This window comes from Syngnathoides biaculeatus, chromosome 10, assembly GCF_019802595.1.
Source record: "Syngnathoides biaculeatus isolate LvHL_M chromosome 10, ASM1980259v1, whole genome shotgun sequence".
NCBI classification, from domain to species: domain Eukaryota; kingdom Metazoa; phylum Chordata; class Actinopteri; order Syngnathiformes; family Syngnathidae; genus Syngnathoides; species Syngnathoides biaculeatus.
The window spans coordinates 10,022,724-10,047,179 of record NC_084649.1 but is presented as its reverse complement, the minus strand read 5'-3'; the positions used below and the strand labels follow the sequence as shown (position 1 = coordinate 10,047,179).

The window sequence follows — 24,456 nt, the reverse complement described above, 5'->3', positions numbered from 1 at the left end:
ATGTTTATTTTTTGTGCATTGGTTATGTTTCCGCACACCACTTGAATCTGAGCTGTCGGGGGCGTGTCTACAAGAAGACTCCCTCACCCTTCACAACTTCATTTCCTCTTGACAGAAACACCTGACGGCGACGACACTGTTCATTCAGCAAGTAAGAGCATTGGCAAGGTTTTGGTTATTTTCATATTGAAATCAATTTAAACAGCTACAGGAGTGTCGAGCGATATGCGGGCAGTGTTTTTTCAGGGTCAAATGCGGGGAAAGGAACGAAATCCAAATAAGGAAAAAGACGTCGCTAGCCAATTTTAAACGTAACGAAACCATTAACGCAAAACTTGGTAGTGTCTGAAAGAATTCGATTATTTTAAAATGTTGATATAATTCAACGGAAGTCTAGATTTGTCCTTTTGCTTTTGAACGTTGCGTTGATTTCTTCCGCGGAAAACGAAACCTAATGACCGAGATCAAAACAATGCCTTTTATTATTTATTTGATGATTTGTCATAACTCCCTACTAATATGGACTCAATCTTTCGACACAATATAAGCCTTAATAAGCAGAAGTAATCAGAAATCAGATTATCCTGAGCGATTTTCATGGACGTGAATGGGATGTATACGGAGTGATTCTCTTGGATCTGTCCAAAATAAAACGTCCAGGTAAGATTATGTCAGTATTAAAACTTTTCAGTATTTACTAATACATGGGTCATTTTCGTATACACTAATGGTGGGGACACTTTTTTCATGGACATATTTACCATGTTGAAATACTGTTCTCGAAGTCCCGTTTTCAAACAGCTACTGATAAGTTTGTAATTTTAGTCCAGTCCGTTGAAATCAAAGAAAACACGTATAACAAGATTTATTAAGTTTGAATGGGAAAAATATAGACAATGATAACGTTTATAAAGAACAACTTTATACAATAATGAACCAATCAGCAGTGAAGTTAAAAGTTAAACTTGACTGGTGTTAAACCTTTACTGCATTACACTATGAACAGCTGAAAAATTATGTAACTTAGTTTCGCAAACTAAATCGATTAAAGGTAACCCGTCTTTTCGAATATTCTATATTGTGCCACAGCTTTATTGATAAAACCCGTTGAGCAAATGCTGGTGGCCTGTTGGAACACTTGCTTAATGGTAAACCTTCTATGCAACCATGAACAATATATCTGGTGCCCTTTAAACTCTGCAGATAATGGAGCATTATATGCTTGTCTTGATCAGTCACTGTGATTTGACGGGCACGTACATGCCCACATGCCATGGCACTCGCAAATCTGCACAGTCAAGCACGAAAAGTCACGCACGTAAAATTTGTCAAGAGTAGAAATACATAGGTATTGAAAGACTTCGCTGATTTTGTGTAGTCTTGACCACTGTTCACTCTAAGCTGCGCCACTGTGCAATTGCGCTCGTGACAACCGATCCAGCTCAGTGAACCATGTCTTGGTGTCTTTTTTTTTTTTTCTTTTAAATACGGAAGCATACAATCTCTAACAACAGCTGCTGATCAGCCTAATTCTACTTCCAAGTTTACCTGACACCGCCCCCCCTCTGCTCTTAATGGGGTACACTCACAATTACAAACAGAACACACACCCGCAACTTTATATCTGCATGCATGACTGGTGGACCACACCTGTAACTTTGTATCTGCAGGCATGACTGGTGGACCACACCCGTAACTTTATATCTGCGGGCATGACTGACCATACCTGTACATTTTTCAAATGTGAGTGACTGCTTTATACAATCATAATAATGGTCATGACACACAAATTCATACACAGCTCAGACGTTACCTACATTATTATTCTGCCTGCTATTGTGTGACTGTCAAATGGCCACCACAGCTTGGCACTTTAGATCACAGATCCCTCTGGTGTCTTACAACAACATAATGAGCCTTCACCAGTGACTTAGAAGCACCATTTGTTAAAGAATCAGGGTTGTAGGTCTGCTGGAGCTTATCCCAGTTATTTTCAGACGAGAGGCGGGGTACACCCTGACTGGTTTCAAGCCCTTTCACAGAGCACATTTAAACAACCATATACACTCACATTCACACCCACAGGTCATTTATAGACTTCAATCAACCTACCACACATATTGTTGGGATATGGGAGGAAACAAGAATACCCAGAGAAACCCCATGCTGGGACAGGGGGAACATGCATACTCCACACACGCAAAGGTGGTATTTAAACCCCAGTCCTCAGGACCAATTTGAAGTCTTATCAGTAAAATGAATTGATTTGCTCGTGAAATTCTGCCATCTGTCTTTAGTTATTGATCACATGATTAAAATCGGCCACATAGCTACTTCCTCCAACTAATATTGACGCACATCCCTAGAGCTAGCTCCTGTAGCCGGGGATCCTATTGCCAAGGTCCCTGGGCCATCGGAAGGGGTACCCACGTTTCTCTTTTGGGCTGTGCCCGGTCGGGCCCCGTGGGCGCAGGCCCGGCCACCGGGCCCTCGCTTTTGAGCCCCACCTCCAGCCGCTGGCCACAGAAGGTGGGGGCTGGTGACCCGTGTCCAGGCAAGGAAAACCTCGATACATTTTTGTTTTTCATAATAGGAGTCATGTAGTCGTCTTTTGTCTGATCCCTCACCTCAGACCTGTTTGTCATGGGTGACTCTAGCAGGGGCGTGAAGCCCCCAACAGCTTAGCTCCTAACCCTCACCATGATAAGGTGATGGTTAACATGAGGGTAGTTTATATTTTAATAAATAATAATAAACTATATTCTGAATGTAAGAAATTTAAAAAAAATTCAATTCAATGAGAGTTATTTTTTATTTAAAATAAAGTTTTTTACTTACGCTAACTTTTTTTTTTTTTCATCTCCCAACTTTTAATTTTCCATCTGAATCTGTCTATATCAAATGTGGCCCTTGAGCCCGTCCCTGGTTTTATGGGTACGGTAGACCGTCCTGTAACTGGAGTTATAAACAGACTACCCTACCCCCAACTGCAGTTTCTTGCTAACACTGAGTAGCTATAAATGATGCCAAAACAGATAGCGGAGTAGGAAAGGCTATCAGAGAAATCATGTTTTAAATCATGTCTTTCCATGTCTGTCTTGCAAGGTCTGAGAACATGTCTGCGCTGACAAACCCCACCATTACAAATCCTTTTGAGGCCTTAGCTTTAGATCTCCACTGCCCAATCTGCTTACAACTCTACTCGGAGCCCGTGTCTCTTCCCTGCGGTCACTTCTACTGCCACGGCTGCATTCAAATTCTCGGAGAAAGGCTTGACCATCACCGCTGCCCTGAGTGCCAGGCAAGCTATGAGGGGAGCCAATCTGTGGTGACCTGCTCTAAATTGTGCAGCATTATTAAGTCATACAAAGCTTTTGTGGGTAAAGCCAAGCTTCCTCCATGTGGTGCAGTTGTGGATCAATGCAAAAGAAAATGCCACTTGGAGGCAACTAAACAGACCCCACTTAGTGGAGAAAATCACTTTAAATCCAAAGAGGTATCTTTAACTAGGTTTCAACTGGCATCACAGGCCACTGACCTGGCCCGCCAGTTGGAGTTGTCAGAGGATATGCTGAGGAATGAGAAGGAGCAGGAGTTGGAGTTGACAGGCGCTAATAAGCTGCTGAGAGAAAAGATGGCAGAACATTTATGGCAGCTCAATGATGAGGTGCTGAAGTACAGGATGGAGGTGATGAAGATGCTGGATGAGGAGCTCTCTCCGGGCGAGACCAGTGTGAGCCACAGGGTTGGTCAGGCCGCCGGTATGACCAAGCAGCTGAGACAAGTTCTGCTCAGAGCAGAGTCTCTCCTGACAGAGGGAGATGAGGCCATGTTTGCCAAAGACCTTCAGGACCTGCAACCACACATTTCAGAGATGATGGGAAAAGCCATTGGAGAAGCTGAGGATTGCGTGGAATCAAAATTCAACACCCTTCAAGTCATTTCAAAGTTGGAGCACATGAACGGTGAGCTCAGGAAAAGTCTCGGTGCCATTCATCGCTCGATTCGGAATACTTTCAACCCGTCTGAGGTGACGTTTGACGTTGGGACAGCTCATCCTAACCTCATCGTCTCAGAGGACTTGAAGAGTGTGACGTTCAGCTCCGTCAAACAGCCGTACCCCCCTTCTCCCCAAAGATTCACCAGCTTCTTCCAGGTCCTTAGCTCCCAGAGCTTCTCGGAAGGCGACCACTGCTGGGAGGTGGAGCTCGATGGCTCTCCCTGGATTGTGGGCTTGTGCTGCAGCGAGAAGCTGGAGCGGAGTGGGATTTCTTCTGCATTGGAAAGCAACCAAAGCTCCTGGTGCCTAATGTGGTTCGACAACTTGCTGACCGCCTTCGAGCGGGGTCGCGACGTGCCGCTTAAGAGGACCACGGTGTCGTGCAGGATCGAGATCAGGCTGGGCTTCAGCAGCCGCACATTAAGCTTCTACAACATCAGCCCCACCAGCGGAAAGACACTCCTTAACAAATTTGAAGCGAACTTGACTGAGCCTGTGCGCCTGGCTTATAGAATGATGTCAGGGCACCCCAAAGCACGTGTCACCATCATTTCATGATACCTTTTGGGAGTGGCCCATCTTGCATTTGGTATGTGGGTTTACCTGACATAATGCTCCAGTTAGTATACCTATTATGTAGCAGTTCTAGAAACAGTGAATATTATACAAAAATGCAATACAACTCCGACGTGATGTATCGCAGAGGAAAGCTGACAATGGTGAATTGTGGAGTATAGGAAGAATTGCAAAGACGTGAGCAAGAGCTAAAGGAGATCCAGTAAATGAAATAAACAACAGTCAAGCATGTCATCTGGAGCAGTTTAAAACCTTCTGTATTAATCCAACAATGTCATAAAAACAATAATGATTGAAATCATATACATTATACTGAGTAAAATTTGGCTGCAACAAGTTTTGGTCTGACCAAATAGCGCACACATTAATTACTATACATCAGCCACCACGACTAATTCTGAAGTGTCTGGGCTGATAATATTGATATGGCAACGTATATAGGCTGAAATCTGATTGGGCAAGTTCTAATGCCCACATACACACACTTTATATAGCATTGCAAGTGTCAAGACAATTGCCTTAAAATGAAGAGAGAAGACAGGTTAGAATTTAGACTCTAAATGTAGGTCAGTATTTTTGCAGAGGTTAAGTCCAGTAGACAGGCCTTGCTGGCACTCGCAGCTCACCACTGCATTTTAGAAAGATACACTTAATGGTGTTCTCAGGTCGAGATGGCCTTATCAAAATGAAATCTACAATTATACTAGATTTTTCTTAGAAGATTGACTACATTTTCCCTTGAAACAAAAATATTCACTACATACTCTGGACTAGCTACAATATATCTTTAGGTACACTGCTGCTATTCAATCCATCCATTTTCCAATGAGCTTGTCCTCATTTGGGTTGCTGGTAAACTAGAGCATATCCCAGCTGACATTGGAAGAAAGGCAATGTACACAAACAAATATTATACTTACATTCAAACCCATGTACAGCTTCTGAAGTGAATTCTTCGTCATGGGATGCAGGAATAATACAATCGCTTAAAGATGCTATATTTTAGCTATTTAGATCTCTAGACAGTGATTTTCTAACAAAGACTTCATATAAAGGTTTCACTTTCATTCACTCATTGCCATATGTCCAGAAAAGGCCTCTCTGACGGCTACGTCTGTTGACCCAGTTTTGTATCCGCTTTGTCCATATTTGGCAAAGACCCACCTTTCCTCTGACTGGTTGCTTCCGTGTAGGAGGCCCACTTGTGAGAGGACACGTGATTACTATTTTGACACCGCTGGCTCGGGACCTGAGGGGTAGGTGGAGATTTTTGCTAGTGACGTCGATGAAGCTTCAGAAATTCGAATGACCTAATTTTAGGTTTCCTGGCAGAAAAACCTCTGGAACTCGGGAAAGCGTGGACAATTTTAATTCATATTCCACTTTTAGTGAGGCACCATAGCAACTATATTACATCCCATATACTAGAAAATGTTGGTGTGGCAAAATTTGTCCCTCTTTAATGGTAACAGAAGAGCAGCAAATGACAATCCCAAGTAATGTTTGCTATGAATTAAGCAAGCACTATTCACACCAGCAGCCCACTACCCGAGTATTTAGAAGATTTGCTTCACAGTTAGGGCTTTGGGGTTCATATTAAGAGTTTGCATGTTCTATCCACGCCTGCGTGGGTTTTCTCCGGCTACTGTGGCTTCCCCCCACATTCCAAAAACATGCATGTTAGGTTAAATGAAGACCAAGAATGTACTGTAAGCGAGTGTAAATGGTTATGTGCCCGCTGATTTTGGCTGGTGAGTACCCCCCACGTTACTCCTAGTCAGCTGTGACCTTCACAACAACAAGTAAAATAGAACATTGGATGATTGGGAGTAGATAATCTCACAAAAGCAAAGGTAAAAATAATTAAAAAAAAAAAAAAAAGCTAAAAATATGTGAGGTGCTTTCAACTCTGTGCAATTTGTACCCATGCACGCATCTATACACCTCTACACTGATGCAATGCATATAAAAGTAAGAAAAATTAATTGTGCTCCCTTTTGGTTGATGCTGTCAGAAAGATTCATTTAATGATATGCAGTTTTAGTGTGGTTGTAGTTTGCTGTGATGTTAAACTGCAGAGCATTCTACCTGTGTCTGGATTTCTACACGTGTGTTGCTAAATGAGATCATAATGTAATCGAAACAGCGCCCGGTGTGATGAATTGCAGTTCTGCACTATATCCTTGTATTCAATGAAATAAAATCACTGCTAAACATTATTGGTTCTTTGTGGAACAATTTAATTATTGAATCATTTTATTTTGCCTTTGTGTCTTGAAAATATTGTATGAAATAACCTGGGCAGTCTGCGCGTCTGTACTTAACACAATATACACATTATTGTGGGTTAAGTTTGCAAACGATCTGGCGCTGCACTCTCTGTTTTTAATATTTTAATGCAGAAAAATAACATGTGGCTGCTATTGCTTAAAATGTTTCTTTGTGTAAAAATATATATTTCAATAAAAAAGCATAAATATGTCAGAAATATCATTTGACAATATGAAGCAGAGGTGGGCCCAGGGGCACTTATAGAACGTTTCGCTCTGTGCTTTGATCCACCCAACCAAAATGCTATTTCATACAAGCATCCATTTTCTGAGCCGCTTATCCTCACAAGGGTTGTGGGAGCTGCTGGAACCTATCCCAGCTATCATTGGCCAGGAGTCGGGGTAAATCCTGAACGGGTTGCCAGCCAATTGCACATTGAGACTGACAACAGTCACACTCACAATCAGACCTAAGGGCAATTTGGACTCCAATTAATGCATGTTTTGGGAATGTGGGAGGAAAGCGGAATGTCGGGAGAAAACCCACGCAGGCACGGGAGAACATGCAAACTCCACACAATTCATGAATGGTAATTCAATTATAAAAATTACAATCGAACCATCAATAGTAAAAATAAATTTAAATGTGTTTTGACTTTTCTTTTTCTCATTAATGCGTGATTTACGCGCAGGCGGACACAAAAGTCTCGTCCTAATCTCGTGAGATGTGCGAGCTCCGCGAGATTCCACAATGTCAGCTGACCATCGGTAGATCTTATAAACGGAACTCGCCAGAAAAACAAAAACAAAACCCGCAAAAAATGACCAGATACCTCAAATAGTTGAGCGAGCTGTCTCCTTTGTAAGGCAGCATGTGAATCATGCGCTAAACAATTTTACCACAGCAGGAATTAAACAAAGGAACTCGAGTCTTCTGAAAAGGTAAAAGGTTCGCAGGATTAGCGTTGTTGCGTTTTCATTGTTTTCACATTTGTTTCGATACTAAGGAAACTGGTAGATACACTAGTTAGCATCCAGTATTAAAACGCTCATGTTTATGGTCATTTAATGACTTTTAATGCATTGTATGTTTGCCACTTGGCAAAGTGTACCAACGCTGGTTTATTAGCTAGCTAGCAGCATCCGCTAAGATAATAGTTAACGTCTGAAAACAGCGCAAAACTTTTGCGACGGGAACGAAGGTTTTGAGTTATTTTAATTTTGCTACTTTTTGTTCAATTACGGGGCGTTTACATTGGCAGAGCTCCTGAGGAAGTCCCTTGCTGACACGTTGACTTAAATGAAACTAACCAAGTCCATCTTCTGACAAATTTCCTTAAGTTCCAACCCTCACATCGATCTGAGGTTCTTGCATGTTTGTTTTAAAGCAGCAGGTTCCATGCCTGGTACAACCCGCAAGTGGATTTCTGTGACGTATAAACAAACGTTTCTCTGTTAATTCCTTCCAGAAATCGAATACTGTATCTATCTTGCTTTACATTGTGTTGCGGTCTTATGATTTGTCGCCCCCCTCAGGGGTAAAACCATGCTAGCCACGGCTGTGGTTAGGTTTGCTCAACACAATGGCAGCATCACGACTCCGCCTCCGGAGAATATGTCGATATTTCCCACCTGGCTACCTGATTCCGAAGCCAACATCAGCAAGCCTCACAAATGTTTACAAATCCTGTATGAGGATGTTGGTGACTCCAGGTAATGAAGTGACCACAAAAAGAGAGAATAAATCCGGACAATGATGCTCATGGTGTTCACACTTGCCTTTCTAGGGTTCGTTATTGGGACATTCTACTCCTCATACCCAATGTGGCGTTCTTTGTATTCCTGATGTGGAAGCTGCCTTCAGCCAGGGCAAAGATTCGGATCACATCCAGCCCCATCTTTATCACCTTTTACATACTGGTAGGATTCAAAATCCAGTATAACAAATTGAACTGTACAGAGGGTGCTTAGGTTATGTTACCGGTCAGTTCCCAATATATTTTAACTGAATACAAGTTTCAATATATACTATGGTTTTAAAATGTTGCCGTTCAAAACCACTAAAGCTAAAAATTATCGGCAGATTTTACTCCGATCTGATCAGATGGATTGATATCAGACTACAAGATATATTTGGTCTTTCATAATTGCAGATGGCGGTAATAAAATCTTGTACTCCAATACCGTCACATCCCCTCTTTTACGATCACTTGGTTTTGTAATCAACTCTAATTACTTCATTGTGTTAGTCTGTAGAAATCTGGATCCGAACATAAAATCAAGCAAGCAAGGGAAATTTTACATTGGTGGATGTAATGACATTACTACTCCATTGATGTTCTTCTTAAAGCTTATAATACTGCATGAAGGAAAAGATGCCTTTCAGTGCCATAAAAGGTCACCTGATGCTTTTTATTCTACAGTGCATTGTTCTTTGCTTACTGGCGGCATGTTTCTAGTCTTCTAACATGTGATTTATTTTTCAGGTATTTGTTGTAGCAGCAGTCGGAATCACCCGGGCTATTGTATCAATGACTGTTAGTGCATCCAGCTCTGCAACCATCATCGACAAAGTAAGGAGGGGCAAATAAAAAGTTGACTTCTTCACTCTGCACCGGCCACAAAAGGGGGTAAACATTAAGCGTTGGAATCATTAGTGTAACTTGACACATTTGCAAACTAAAACCACAATAATAAACCCACAGTATTGTTAAGATTCACATGATCTAATTTTAAGATGCTGTACTGCTGCATATATCACTAGACTGTGCAAGTGTAACTGTACAAGTTTGTGTGATTCCTATGTTGGAAATTGAAGGCTGAATACCATATTTGCTCAAATAGTCACCGGTCGTGAACATACTGCATTTGTTTGCTTCACATCATCTTTTTTCTCTCATGAAAAATAGGCATTCAATGTTTCAGATTTTTGGGGCTGATCGGCGAATAAAAAAAATATAAAATAACCGATCACTAATCCGATCGTAAAATGGAGCAGTGTGTCTATTTAAGTGAGGCATAGTGACAGACAGAACAAATGAGCGGTCTTCTATTAGATGGCAGTAAGTACATACAGTAATTGTAGTCACTTTTTGTGACATTTGTGTTTGCTGGTGTTGATTTTTCAATTGTAAAATTTGTGTCCTGGCTCCATAAAGGTCAGAAATGGCTGCTCTAGTCAGATCATGTATTCTAATCAGTCAGGTCAAACCAACATTACATGACAGAAATACTGGGTGCTAATTTACTGTAAGTAGTTCATATGCACCAAAATGTTAGAACATGATTCAACAGAACATTGGCATGTTTATGGACAATTGTTAGTGGTAGCACTAGCTTGCTAGGCCACAAAAGGTTTTGTTGCCTGCTTGCGAGCGGTGTTGTATTAAAAATATTTGAACATACTTCAAACAATCCATGAATGAAAGTCCTTTCCCGAGCACTAGTGTCCACCAAACCATGTTTCCCCCCTTTTTGTTCTTACAAGACAATCGCTGCAATCTGTTATTGTTGTCATCGTTAACTTCTTACACCGCTAACTTACATTTCAACTGCATCCTGCTGTCAATTTGCTTTGTTACATTCTGTCTGGCCAATTCTTATGTATTATACCAGCGGTGCTCAATGCGTCGACCAGTCGATCGCAAGGGAGTCTTGGTCGACCGCGGGGCACAAAAAAAAAAGATGTCAGCTAATGTTCCCTCTAAATTGCGTGCGTGGGTAATTCTGCACCGCTGATGGAGTCTATTCACAGATATTCTGCGTTGCCTGCAAAAAAAAATATTAAATCCAATGCAAATTGAAAGTATAACGTACAGCTATTCAATCAATGAGTGACAGATGACTGGTTGTTACATCCAATGGCACAATTCACATACGTATGGTCAAAAAAAGAAAAGAAAAAGCCACTGGTTTCTCTAACAACAACCGCTTCTCCGCCACACTCTCTCTTTCCTAGTCCCCCCCCCCCTCCGCTCTTAAAGACTTACACTTGTAATTACAAATGTTACAATACTTATGCAGCCCATCAATGTGTTTTATAATGACAGCGTCCACCACCGCTGCTTTAGTTGGCAACACAGTCTGGGCAACATAGAGCAAAGACGAGTTAGACATACTGCTTATGTTTACTTTCAATATTAATGGATAAAGTTAATAAAGAAATGTTTTAAGATGCAATGACTGTCGGAGTATGTGAATAATCGAAGAAAAAGTGGTTAAACTGGATGAGATTTTCTCTTTTCTGTGTGGGAAAGGTCTGGCCTCAATCCAAAGTAGAAAGTACAGGATGAGATGGTGTGTAATTTTAAAATTCCACCTTGGCACAGTCTGATCCAGGATGAAAGCACAGACAATACAGTGCACAAAAAGCTAATTCTGTATTTTAAATATAGGAGGCAACATAACATTAACCTTAAAATGGTTTGGGAGCATCACACCCTCCCCCGCCACACCCCCTTCCCCGTCGTTGGTAGCTCGCAAGAGGCTGGCTGCTTGAAAAGTAGATATTGGGGTAAACAAGTCTGGGCACCTTTGTTTTATGCATTATTTGTGCACTCACTAGTAGCCTCACCACGCTGCATCATCTGCACTTCTGTTGTTGACCAATACTACCGGAGTACCGCCTGGACAACTTGCACAATCGAATGAGGAGTATTTGCGACATTTGCACAATTGACCCCTCCGTGGATATTGCGCAATCCGCGTCACTGACCAATCAGAGGCCAGAGATCTGCATAAACCAAAACCCGTTTTTGCTCCCGCCATTTTCTCAGACAACATTGCATCCGGTATAGGTTTTGGTAGCGTTTTATCGCGTATTTGGGTTATTTAACAAAAAATATGGTTAAGAGGTGTAGTCACGGACTTTGTAATAGTGACGACAGGTATCCTGAAAGGCTAGTTGGTGGAGTTCGATTCGTACCCTTTCCAAAACCGAAGACCCAGTACGAAAAAATCCCTTCGATGGATCAAACTTTTTGGAAGACCACATCATCAACTAAATCCATCTAATATCAACCGGAACACATATGTTTGCACGAAGGTATGCCCTATATTTGATTTTCAATACATGTCTCGTATAAATGCATTTGAAGTTCTTCGCTAGCATAACACTACTGCGTGTGAACGATTGACACACTTATTCTTTGGTGAGCGATATTTAGCGATGATCGGACTGCACAAACGTGTCGCTTTCTTGCTGGCTCGCGGTCAAAGCTTAACCAGACTGTGTTTGCATGAAGATATGCCCTAAATTTGATTTTAAATAGACGTCTCGTATAAATGAATGAGATGTTTTTTGCTAGCATAACACCACTACGTGTGATCGATTGACACACTTATTCTGTGTTGAGCGATATTTAGCGATGATCGGACTGCACAAACGTGTCGCTTTCTTGCTGGCTCGCGGTCGAAGCTTAACCAGACTGTGTTTGCATGAAGATATGCCCTAAATTTTATTTTAAATACACGTCTCGTATAAATGAATGAGACGTTCTTTGCTAGCATAACACCGCTACGTGTGAATGATTGAATGAAATCAGAAGCATGGCGTCTCTCTCAGTTCAGAATGTATTGTATTTAGAATCTATAATATGTCGTTGATTTTGAATGAAATCAGAAGCATGGAGTCTGTCTCAGTTCAGAATGTATTGTATTGTATTTGCCATTTTTACTGTTTGTCTTACGTCAACGCACGTGGCGTGACGTCACTTCAGGAGGCGTGGTTAAGTGCCCTGTACGGAGGGTTCAATTGCCCTTGTCCCAGATTATTGCGTGACTAGCACTTTAAACTGCATACATTCTTTTGAAGTCTTTACTTCCTTTGCACAGTGGTCATTGCATTGGAATATTTGCTCTATTGGGCATTCTAACTACTCTAAATGGCAGAGGACTCTGCATCCTTTGTACAATTGTCCAACCCCCCCCCCCACCACCCCCCAAAAAAGTTACGTCATTGCTAAATTACGAGCAACCCTTATTGCTCCGTGACTGTTACTGCAATGTCTTTGTCAAAATTGTCTGTTGTCGTACTAGAGTGGCTCCATCTACCAGAGACAAATTCCTCGAGTATTTTTGATATACTTTACAAATAAAGATGATTCAATTCTACCACGGTAACGAGTGTATCCGGTCGATAGTAAAAGACAGGATGCGGTGGTATCGGATTACAAATTTTATTCTAGTAGTTTGACATCGAGCAACCGTGAAAGGCCAAATCTGTCTTGTTGTATGATACATGTTATCTCTCCCACACGGCTGATGTGATTTTTTTTTTTTTTCTTTTTTTAGAAATACATTGGTTAGATGGTGGTTAGATATTTACAACACTAAAGACATCTGACAAGGTTAAAAATAAACTAGCTTTTGGATTTGAATACATATGATAATGATACACATTGTAATATAAATATTACAATATTTATTACAATTATGTAAAGAATTTTGATAATTATTGACAAATTTACGAAAAATGTGTGTTTATTAAAGAAATAATTTGAAATAAAAATCCTTTTATATTCCATTAACATACCTGATGCCTGGTACTCTCAACAATTACATAAACAAATTTTGTGTATTCTGTAATCATTTTAGGCAGCGTCCACATTATACACATTCGCTTCTTTTAAAGAAAATTGGCTAAAGGGCCTGATGTAAGCCTCAGCATGAATCCGCAAGGTTGCTGCATATAAGAGAAAAAATTGAGACATAGTTCACATACCAGATATTTACTTTATCTATGTAAACAGATGGATACACGGAAATAGTTTCACTGGAAAAACAGAGGCTTAGGTAATAAATATGCGAATATTAAGAATATAAATTCAGGTGGACTGCTTTCCACATGTACTTGGTTGGTGAGAACACAACTGTTTTACCACAGTCGATTCCCTGATCTCTTTTGGCTCTCTCTCTTTTTTCATAGGTTTTATGGGAAATCACCCGCTTCTTCTTACTGGCGATTGAACTCAGTGTTGTCATTCTTGGACTGGCTTTTGGTTAGTTTGGTCAATAGTTTCTCATTCCAGTTAATAGATTTTATTATTTCAGACATTGTGGTGGATGTTTTCTTTATTACAAATCCAATTTTTCTTTAATTGTGACTTGTTTTGCCTTTATTAGGTCACCTGGAAAGTAATTCAAGTATAAAGCGGGTGCTGGCTATTACTGCTGTGCTTGCATTAGCATACTCCATCACACAGGTAAATTCTGATGACAAACACTGCCATAAATATATCTAATATACAATTTTTGGTGGAGCATTTAAAAATAAGAACGTTTAACATACAATTTTATTTTATTGACCTCTCAATACATGTGTTACAAGATGTCTAACTCGAAAGTGTAAAAGGGATGAAATACTGACTAAAGGAGATGTGGTTAAACATTTGTGCTCAAGGGCCGCTGATGAGCCTGGTCATTCATAAATAAGGTTAAATAAAAAAGAGTCTCTAAAATATTGATTCAAGATCATATTTACTCATAATTCACTTTTTAATAAAAGGAAATTCTTAATATGGAAAATGTTTGAGTTAATTGTGTTTACAATATATCCATGAGATGCATTAATTAAATGGTATAATAATTTTAATTATGCAATTAAATCAATTAAAAATATTGCAGGACTCTTGTAAATGCAAAATGAGGCCAGAGTGAAGAACACAGCGAGCCGCATGTGGCGGCCCCATTTTAGCACTTCACATTAATAGTGACTGACAGAGCCGCTATTGACGTGAGTTTTTTTTTTTTTTTTTTAGTTTGATGTCTCACAAGGGTAAAAAAAGAAGTTAACCACTGTCATCCAATGCAATATATATGAGCACGCTTTCGCTACTTAACTTTTCTATGTTGACAAACTTTGTTGATCTGGTTTTGTGTTGCAAAAAAGCCAAGTGTATGTTAATCCCTCAATGCTCGCTGAGCTGTGATGTATCCTAACATTTTACCCAACAGCAGTTTTGATTATAAAAAAATGTATGACTTATGAGATATGTATTTATAAAACATTTTTCAAATTCTGAATTGTACAACCTTAGGGGCACTTGACTTCAGAGGTTCTACTACAGTCTGAAATGTAATGATGGGAGGATTTAGCTTTTCCTCACATCAAATATTTTTAAAAATGTATCCACCGCAGGGCACTTTAGAGATCCTGTACCCGGACAGTCACCTGTCTGCTGAGGACTTCAACATCTACGGACATGGAGGGCGACATTTCTGGTTGGCCAGCTCCTGTTTCTTCTTCTTGGTTAGTAATCAATGGAAACAGAAGGGAAAAAAATACATACACCATACATATTACTCCTCACCCTATATCTCATGTCTAACATCTGTTAATGTCTTTCCTAGGTGTACTCTCTGATTGTGATCTTGCCTAAAACTCCAGTGAGGGAGAGGATATCGCTGCCATGTAAGTTAAAAAAGATCAGGGAATGAAATATTTGCACCAGCCCTGAGAAGCACTATTGTATGAGCAAACTAATATCCAGTTGGCTTAGTGCTCTGTTTACAGAACCGGGAGATCGGACGAAACAAAAACACCACCCCTTTAACCGCTAGAAGCAGTAAAAATAATGTAATGGAAACCTTTTATTTTCAGGAAATGGTGGATCATTCAGATGAGGATTTCTGGTATTTGAGCAAAATACGGTATGTTTGCATGTAATGCCATGGGTGAGCTTCTACTAAATATGACAGCCATGTAATCAATAGCTTTGTAGCGTAAACAGTGCCTGGAGGTATTCCTGCAAGCAGATTAAAAATGCTCTTAATTTACCATATTTTCTGGACAACGCACCACTTAGTAAGACGCCCCCACTTTGTGTAGCGTTTTTTTGGTCTTTTTTTAACCCCCCCATACACGAGCCATGCTGGCCCATACGCCACAGATAAATACTGTTATGTATCAGTACGTTTTGAAATTAGATAGTCACACGGAAAGACTTTGTAAATCTTCATTCACATACCTTGTTTCCAAACAGTGATTGTAACATGGCAGTTAAACAGGTCAAACATAACAGAAAAGTCATTGTTTAGCTCCCCCTCCTCCTGTTCACTCAAACCACTAAAGACGTCTTCTTCAGTATTGGAGTTGAAGAGCCTCAGAAAGTCTCTGTTACACATCTCTCTGTCACTGTCAATGTCATTCTCATTTCAAGTTTAATTAAATAAAAAATATAAATTTTATGTTTGTGGGTGTCATGCTTATGTGCAGACCACAAACTAGCGCAATCTTCTTGGATGCACCCTTGAGGTAGCTTTGTCTTCTACGGACAATTATTATTTTCATGATTGTTAATGCAACAATTGTAGTTTTTTTTTAACGTTTAAAGTATTTAATGTTAATAAAATACTAGAAATAAAAATGATTTTGACACTGAATCAATTAACCAATGATTCAATTTCATAACTTAATAAAAAGTAAATTGTGATTAATAAATGTAAAATGGTTTATTTTCTAAATAAAATGTTTTTTTCTCGTTTGAAAAATGTATGTATGAAAGTAATTGTTAAATGTATTTCATTCATTTTGTTATTCAAATAATCAATCAATTCTAACAGAAATAGTTGCACAAGCGGTAAAAAAATATATTTAATTCCTCTTTTAGGAAAATTGATGAAATGAGTGACTATTTGCTCATCGTGTCATGATTTGATGATGCAAAATATATTTAGACAAATCACTTTCAATCCTGTGAATTAATTTTGCTATTATGTATTTTTTCAAACATCTAGTAATAATATGTAATTGAGTATTATGTTTGACTAATGCGTAAGAATGCAAAGTGCTTCCGTGAGCTGGTGCAAGTACTCCGTGGAACTGAAGAAAGGGCAGTACTGTAACTGTATATCGGCCTTTGTTTCATTTAATATATGCAGCTAAGAGGAGTTTCTATGTGTATGCTGCCACCCTGTCCTTATTGAACTTCATCCAGGGCCTGGGAAGTGCCCTTCTGTGTGCAGGAGTTGCAGAGGGACTCTGGTCAGTATAAATACCTGTATATTACATGGATTTTTAATACATGCATATTTTACTTTGTGGCAACTGTCACCTGTGTAACATTAAATAGGGCTGGCCATTAAGAACCGTTTGGAGCCAGGACGAGCATTCTGGTTCGCTCGAATTCTTTTACATTTTTTGGTTTCCAGTTTTAATGTCCCCCGACCCCGAAGAAGTGGCAAAAATGAACAAAGAAGCGGGAAAAAAACAACCAAGAAGAACATGCACTGGTGGTGAACAAAAGTGTTTTAACTTTGTTCAAAATAATGACCAGTCACCTCAGTGCAACACTTTGAATAAGATTTTATAGTGCAAAGGAGGCTTTCACAAATCACCTCAGCCTACACTACGAGGAACTTCAGTGTCGTCAACTCTGTCAATTGGGTGAGCACCCAAAGGACATCTTACAGTTGCTCTCCGGTTGTGCCAGGTGCCTCAGCATGGCGTGAAGAGCTATGGCGATGGCGCCCTCTGTCGATCTGTTCGCCTGGTATGTGAACGGGTGGGAGTCGAAGTTGGGGGTGAGGCAGTCTTTCATCTGCTTGATAACCAACCTCTTACAGCATTTTATAATGACAGAAGTGAGGGCAACAGGGTGATACTAATTAAGGCTAGTTAAGGGTTTCTTTTTGTGGATGGGAATGATTGTCGAGGATTTCAGTGAGAGGTTGAAAGTATTGCAGATGCCAATGGGCAGCTGGTGGGCACATGCTCTGAGCACCTTGCTTGGTACTCTATCCAGGCCTTCCTGGGGTTCACGGTCAAGAGCACATGCCTCACATAGTGCTCCTGTACATTGAGTCAGGAGTTATTGGAGCCTGGTGAGGCAAGCGCTGGACCAACTTAGTGTCAGTGGGGTGATGCAAAGGGACGATAGAAGCTGTTAAGCTCCTCTGCCAATGACTACCTTGTGTCTCCTGGTGTCACATCACAGTCTCTAAAGTTTGTGAAGCTCTGTAGACCCTGGCACACCTGCCAAGGTCAGTTGCTGACAAAATGGGACACTATCCTCCTCCTGTAGTCCGTTTTGGCATTTTTCATAGCTTGTTTTTTCACTTCAGCTTGAGCCATGCTGTCAGGGGTTCCGTCACCTGACTGGAAGGCAGTGTCGCAGGCTCGAAGGAGTGAGTAGACCTCGCTGGTCATCCATGGTTTCTGGTTTGGAAAAACCCTGATCCTTTTCTTCACACACAGTTTCCATACAGAACTTGTTATAGTCCAATACAGCCCCTGTGTGTCTGTTCACGTTCTGATGTGCAAATTGGTACCAGTCTGTATTGGACACAGTCCTGGAGTTCACTGAGTGGGGTCTATGGCCAGTTTATTACAGTCTTTGTGGTGAACTTGGATCTGCATCTGAGAGGGGTGTATGAAGGGATAAGCAGCAGGAAGATGTGGCGTGACTGACCAATAGGGGGTGGTTCTATAGTCGTGATTAATGTTGGTGTGCACATGGTCTAAAGTGTTTCCACCTCTTAGACATTTAACATGCTGGATGAACTTCGAGAGTATAGTCTTAAGTCTTGTTAAAGTCTGAGTATAATGTGAGCGCCTTCTGGCTGGGCCTGCTGAAGTTAATGACATTCAGCAGGAGACAGAGTGCAGCGTTAGCATCTGGTAGGATCTAAACAGCTGTGATGATGGCTACAATGAATAAAATAAATAAAGTATTTGAACACCTTGCTATATTGCAAGTTCTCCCACTTAGAAATCACGGAGGGGTCTGAAATTTTCATTATAGGTGCATGTCCACTGTGAAAGAGATAATCTAAAAAAAGAAAAATCCACAAATCACGATGTATGATTTTTTGTTTTCATTTTTTATTATTTTTTTTAGAATTTATTTGTGTGATACAGCTACAAACAAGTATTTGAACACCTGAAAAATCCAATGTTAATATTTGGTACAGTATCCTTTGTTTGCAATTACAGAGGTCAAACGTTTCCTGTAATTGTTCAACAGGTTTGCACACACCGCAGGAGGGATTTTGGCCCAATCCTCAGCACTGATCTTCTCTAGATCAGACAGATTTCTGGGCTGTTGCTGAGAAACAGAGAGTTTCAGCTCCCTCCAAAGATTTTCTATTGGGTTTAGGTCTGGGGACTGGCTAGGCAACACCAGAACCTTGATATGCTTCTTACGGAGCCAGTCCTTGGTTTTCCTGGCTGTGTGCTTCGGGTCATTGTCATGTTGAAAGACCCAGCAACGTCCCAACTTCAAGGCTCTGACTGAGGGAAAGCGGTTGTTTCCCAAAATCTCACAATACATGGCCCCGGTCATCCTTTCCTTAATACAGTGCAGTAGTCCTGTGCCATGTGCAGAAAAACACCCCCAAAGCATGATTCTACCAGCCCCCATGCTTCACAGTAGGGACGGTGTTCTTGGAATGGAACTCATCATTCCTCCAAACATGGTTAGTGGAATATTGACCAAAACGTTCATTTTTGGTCTCATCTGACCACAAACCTTTCTCCCATGACTCCTCTGTATCATCCAAATGGTCATTAGCAAACTTAATACGGGCCTTGACATGTGCTGGTTTAAGCAGGGGAACCTTCTGTGCCATTATTGATTTCAAACCATGATGTCAGAGTGTATTACAAACAGTCACCTTGGAAATTGTGGTCCCAGCTCTTTTCAGGTCATTGACCAAGTCCTGTCGTCTAGTCCTGGCCTGATTCCTCACCTTTCTAAGGATCAGTGAGACCCCACGAGGTGATATCTTGCATAGGGGTCCACTCCAATTGAGATTGACCGTCATGTTTAGCTTCTTCCATTTTCTAATGATTGCTCCAACAGTGGAACTTTTTTCACCAACCTGCTTGGCAATTTCTCCGTAGCCCTTTCCAGACGTGTGGAGTTGTACAATTTTGTCTCTGGTGTCTTTGGACAGCTCTTTGGTCTTGGCCATGTTACAAGTTTGAGTCTTACTGATTGTATGGGGTGGACAGCTGTCTTTATGCAGCTAACGACCTCACACAGGTGCATCTGATTCAGGATAATACATGGAGTGGAGGTGGACTTTTAAAGGCGGACTAACAGGTCTTTGAGGGTCAGAATTCTAGTTCATAGACAGGTGTTCGAATACTTATTTGCACCTGTATCACACAAATAGTTAAAAATTCATGCATTGTGATTTCTGGATTTTTCTCATTAGATTACATCTCTCACAATGCACATGCACCTACGATGAAAATTTCAGACCCCTCCATGATTTCTCAGTGGGAGAATTTGCAATATAGCAGGGTGTTCAAATACTCATTTTCTTCACTGTGAACTTAGCTCCTTCGGGATGTAAAATGGCTGGTATTAAATGGACGTGTATTCAATGTGTGGTGAACAGTGTGTCTCAATAATCAAACTGTTGTTGCACCAATCATCATTCATGTACACACAGAGTCCCCACCGCTGCTTCCAAGCGCTGTAGAGTGCACTCTATCTGCACACCAGTAGTGGAAATGTTCCTGTGATGAGAACACAGCAGTCACGAACACAGCTGTTCTCCTCAAGTTGTAATTCCACAACATACATTTTGTTGGCGATGGGTCTGGCGTTGGTAAGGTACAGGCTTGGAATAGTTGGTCTGTGTGGATTGTTCTTTACCCTTAGCAGGGAGCTGGACTGATGGCCCCTCTTCTGATTCCTTTCCCTCCTTTGCATCGCCAGGCTGACAACAATCCACGTCAATTTCAGCAGTCTCCCTAGTTCTTCTGGAATGTTATGTTTGTAATGAAAGTTGCTTTAAACTGTTATTTTGTGTCGGTTCCTGGCGGATGTAGCAGAATAGTGCCGAGGTGTACATGAGCAAAGTGATAAAAAAAAAAACTAAGTACAAATAAAAGCACCAATAGGAAGAGCCTTAAAACTCTATGTCCGTCGTGCACCACGTCCTCCGCAATCAATCAAAGCTTGCCCAAACATTTTAACATCTACATACATAAATGTTAACTATCACATTGTTTCTGCACCAAATCATATCCCTCCCGAACTGAACTGAATTATCGTTCTACCCTTAAAGATGTTTTTATAAAATCAAATTGTAACCTGTGTGTGTTAACACAGTGTATGCGGTTCATGGACCGGTCGTCCTGTGATATTGACTCTGGCTTTTCACCCAGCTTAGGTGTTCATGTTATATCACTTGTTGTGGGTCTTTAGTATGTATATTATTCAAAGTATCCAAAGTTATTTAACAAAGATGACTATATATGTGTTTCATGTTGGTACTGCATGCACAATGTGAAATCCCAGCTCTTTCTTTTTTTGATCCAAGCTGTGTGGATGTCACCACCTTCCTCTACTTCTCTGCATTTGCACCTCTTATCTACGTCACATTCCTCAAAGGATTCTTTGGGTATGTTAGAAGCATGTTCACAGATCAAAAGTGCTCCATAGACTTTCTCTAAATCATTTTCGCTCTTTTGTCTGTCGCGTCTCCCCTGCAGCTCAGAACCCAAGATCCTGTTCTCCTACAAGTCACAGGTGGACGAGGCAGATGAAAGCGATGTCAACCTTCCACCGACTGTCGCGTCAACCCTTGGCCGTCGGGAGCTTACCGACCAGGGCCTGTATTATTCCTCCACCCAATTTGACGGCGCCAGTCCCAGTAGTACAGGAATGGTTGGAGCGTATCTAGACGACGTTGCCTCCGGACCCTTTGGATCAAGCAGCATCAACAGCATTGAAGCTGATCGCTGGAGGCCTATTAACGTCTAATTCTGTCGTTGTGATGGTGTCGTCCATTTGGACATAAATGTCTGTAAATGATGTGAAAAGTCAAATGTAAATATTGTTCTTCTATGAGACCAGAACAGTATAGCTATGGATGAATACATAAGGAGGGAGATTTTTCTATCCATTTATTTTGAAGACCGTGACTCTGACACTTACTTTTCTTTTAATTTAACACTGTTTCCAGCGTGCCCATCTGCTGTAGCTGCTTGCTCAAGCTGACTTTTTCCAATCTTCATTCATTCCCGCTTTTCTTCACCAATTGCTTTGTCCTCAATGAGGAAGATTTCATCATTAGAACAGTGAATGTAAAATTTATTTCAGAGACACTGAGTATCAATTATACATTCCCACAGAAATGTTTCAGGAATTTTCTCTGCTTCCATGTATTGGTTGTATGGCCTAAACTGCCATGTCTCAATATACACAGCAATTTTGTGTGCTTTTGTGACTGGTATGTTTTATCTTTTAAACTAAATACTGTTGTGTTAACAAATGAAAGTGTTGTGTGTTGCTGTATAAAAAGAAAATGAATTGAAAATAACTTTCTGTGGTTCCACTGGGAGGATATTGGCTGTCGATCTACTGACAAAGACCCCTATGGTCTTATCCTTTTTTGTTCTGTTTATTGTGAGATATGAGATTCCTATTCCTGACTGCATCATCAGTGAATCTAATGAAAGGACTGATATGGGTCATTTTAACATCTTCAAGATGCCATCCATGATCCTCTTCATCTGTGCTGGAAATGCCTCACCTGAATTTTTTATAGTCAAGAGTAAAAGCTGCCTTGTATTTGTTTCATTAGTGGTTGTGGTAGTGCTTGGAAATCCATTGGAATTGATGTGAAAGGATCTCTGAATTAAAAGTCAAGTCTTCACCGTGGTACCCAGCATGCTGAAAAGGACAAGGTTACATTTGAATGTGTTTCTAAGATGATGCAGTTTTCTATTCAAAATGTTTTGAAAAGTTTGAAAAGAGATGTTGAGGTGGTTCTACACAGCAGTCATTGAATCAGTACTGTTTACCTCTTTCACACACTGGTTTGGTTTTTGCTACATAAAAGGACAAACATGGATACGTGTGTGTGTGTGTATATCCATGTAATCCATCCATTTTTGGAGTCGCTTAAACTCACAAGGGTCACGAGGAGTGCTGGAGCCTATCCCAGTTGTCAACGGGCAGGGGGCAGGGTGCACCCTGAACTGGTTGCCAGCCAATCACAGGGCACATAGAGACAAACAGCCACACTCACAATCACGCCTAGGGGCAATTTAGAGTGTCCATTTAATGTTGCATGTTTTTGGGATGTGGGAGGAAACAGGAGTGCCCGGAGAAAACTCACACAGGCACGTGGAGAACATGCAAACTCCACACAGGCGGGGCCGGGATGGAACCCTCGACCTCAGAACTGAGGCCAACACTTTACAGCTGCACTCCCGTCCTGCCCACAGTTAATATCACATACAAAAAAAATCACCAATGTTTTAAAAAAAAATGGGAGGGAAGTGGCGTTCTGCAAAGCATTTTCTTATTTGTCGAATCTGCATCGTCAGTAATCTTCAGTTTTCCAATGAAACTACAGTATTGTGGCCAAACTGGAGTTGTGGACTACATTTCCCGTCTTCACGCCTATTGCGTAAAAACGTCAGAAATATTTCATCCAACCAATTAGCTTTGAGAATAGTGCAGGGCAGAGTGACCTTGATTGGGCCGTTTTAACCAGCGGCAGCGGGCGGCGAGTGCAGCCGCTGTCTCCCAAAAATAAATGTCTACCTGTCACAAACCAAAGCAGAATTAACCCAATAACGCACACGCTAAGCGCGACGGAGAAGGCGTTCAGAATGGGAGGAAATGGCAGCACGGCAAGGAAAGTGTCATTCGGATTGGACGAAGAAGAGAAGGTCACGGTTATTGAAGGAGTCAAGGTAACCGTCCACGCTGTTTCTCTATTTTATTATACGTACTGTACTTTATCGCCGTTCATGCGTTAATGATTGCACTCAAACGCCCTTTCATTGACTCCTTGCTACTTGACACCGTGAACAAATGACGTGGTCCAGCGAAGCTTACCAAGAAGTGAAAGTTAACTGTCGTTACCCTCCACTGGGTGATTATTAAAATCAAAATTAAACTGGAACGGGTTTTTTTTTTTTTTTAAATAAAAGCATTGAATGGGCGCAAAAATAAAGAGCAAAATAAAGGTTTTACAATGTTGTTGCTGCTAGGTCAGTAGTGTGCAAAGTTATTTTTCCCAGGGCTGTTACAGTATATTATTTAATTAAAATGACAGCATAATTTATTAAATTGTATATGTTCTCAAATTCTTAGTATTAGGATCATTACAAAAATATGATCCTATTTCCTATCCTATCTGACTAATATAACCCCAGTGAATTTATAATGTTTTTAAATGGTAATTTTGATGTATTAAGGACAAAACATATTCAAAGTTAGTACCCCCCTTGTTAAATCATAAATTAATTAATAATAAGAAGCACGGCCTGGCATTGGAGATGTTGAGGCAGTTCTACACAGCGGTCATTGAATCAGTATTGTTTACCTCTGTCACACTGCGGTTTGGTTTTTGCTACATAAAAGGACAAACGTATTATATGTGTGTGTGTGTGTCCATGTAATCCATCCATTTTTGGAGTCGCTTAAACTCACAAGGGTCACGGGAGTGCTCCAGCCTATCCCAGCTATCAGCGGGGAGGAGGCGGGGTACACCCTCTACTGGTTGCCAGTCAATTGCAGGGCAATTGGAGACCAACAACAATCACACTCACAATCATGCTTAAGGGCAATTTAGAGTCTCAAATGAGTGCATGTCTTTGGGATGTGGGAGGAAACCGGAGTGCCCGCAAAAAAACCCATG

General features: G+C 40.8%; 3 protein-coding genes across 11 annotated transcripts in view; all 3 read left to right on the top strand.

The window, feature by feature from the left end:
- The first annotated feature begins 67 nt into the window (after positions 1–67).
- On the top strand, positions 68–6,988 carry trim107 (tripartite motif containing 107). 3 transcript variants are annotated; one of them, XM_061832169.1, is made up of 3 exons: positions 108–151; positions 1,671–1,743; positions 3,106–6,988. In XM_061832169.1, coding segments are annotated over exons 2-3 (1,455 nt in total). In that variant the 5' UTR covers positions 108–151; positions 1,671–1,741; the 3' UTR covers positions 4,559–6,988. The 3 variants fall into 3 exon arrangements, with proteins under 3 accessions (XP_061688154.1, XP_061688153.1, XP_061688152.1); XM_061832170.1 differs by lacking the exon at positions 1,671–1,743 and having other exon boundaries at positions 68–151; XM_061832168.1 differs by lacking the exons at positions 108–151; positions 1,671–1,743 and adding an exon at positions 182–660.
- Positions 6,989–7,567: 579 nt separating this feature from the next.
- tpra1 (transmembrane protein, adipocyte asscociated 1) lies at positions 7,568–22,757 on the top strand. 3 transcript variants are annotated; one of them, XM_061833121.1, is made up of 12 exons: positions 7,568–7,788; positions 8,238–8,280; positions 8,383–8,559; positions 8,634–8,766; positions 9,333–9,419; positions 13,772–13,844; positions 13,969–14,048; positions 14,984–15,094; positions 15,196–15,256; positions 16,726–16,828; positions 21,121–21,201; positions 21,293–22,757. In XM_061833121.1, exons 2-12 carry the CDS (start codon positions 8,246–8,248, stop codon positions 21,561–21,563), a joined length of 1,212 nt encoding a protein of 403 aa, XP_061689105.1. In that variant the 5' UTR covers positions 7,568–7,788; positions 8,238–8,245; the 3' UTR covers positions 21,564–22,757. The 3 variants fall into 3 exon arrangements, with proteins under 3 accessions (XP_061689105.1, XP_061689104.1, XP_061689106.1); XM_061833120.1 differs by having other exon boundaries at positions 8,235–8,280; XM_061833122.1 differs by lacking the exon at positions 8,238–8,280 and having other exon boundaries at positions 7,569–7,788.
- Positions 22,758–23,258: 501 nt separating this feature from the next.
- LOC133507998 (MICOS complex subunit mic25-like) overlaps positions 23,259–24,456 on the top strand; it is an 88,230-nt gene continuing 87,032 nt past the window's right edge. For 3 of the 5 annotated variants that reach the window (XR_009796959.1, XM_061833650.1, XM_061833648.1), the window contains exon 1: positions 23,260–23,506. Coding sequence is in view for 4 of the 5 variants with exons in the window: in XM_061833650.1 (XP_061689634.1) it covers positions 23,423–23,506 (84 nt within the window). In the remaining variant the exon portion in view is untranslated. Of the gene's footprint in view, positions 23,507–24,456 lie in introns of all 5 variants that reach the window. The other 2 variants (XM_061833651.1, XM_061833649.1) reach the window with 2 other exon arrangements.

Bases quoted from the DNA above. Each gene is read 5' to 3' on its own strand.
- trim107 (XM_061832168.1), top strand. From the start codon at position 608: ATGGGATGTATACGGAGTGATTCTCTTGGATCTGTCCAAAATAAAACG. The intron at 661-3,105 runs GTAAGATTATGT...CTGTCTTGCAAG, and splicing joins GTCCAAAATAAAACGTCCAG to GTCTGAGAACATGTCTGCGC.
- tpra1 (XM_061833121.1), top strand. From the start codon at position 8,246: ATGCCTGGTACAACCCGCAAGTGGATTTCTGTGAC. The intron at 15,257-16,725 runs GTAAGTTAAAAA...TAATATATGCAG, and splicing joins GGAGAGGATATCGCTGCCAT to CTAAGAGGAGTTTCTATGTG. The intron at 16,829-21,120 runs GTCAGTATAAAT...TTTTGATCCAAG, and splicing joins GGAGTTGCAGAGGGACTCTG to CTGTGTGGATGTCACCACCT.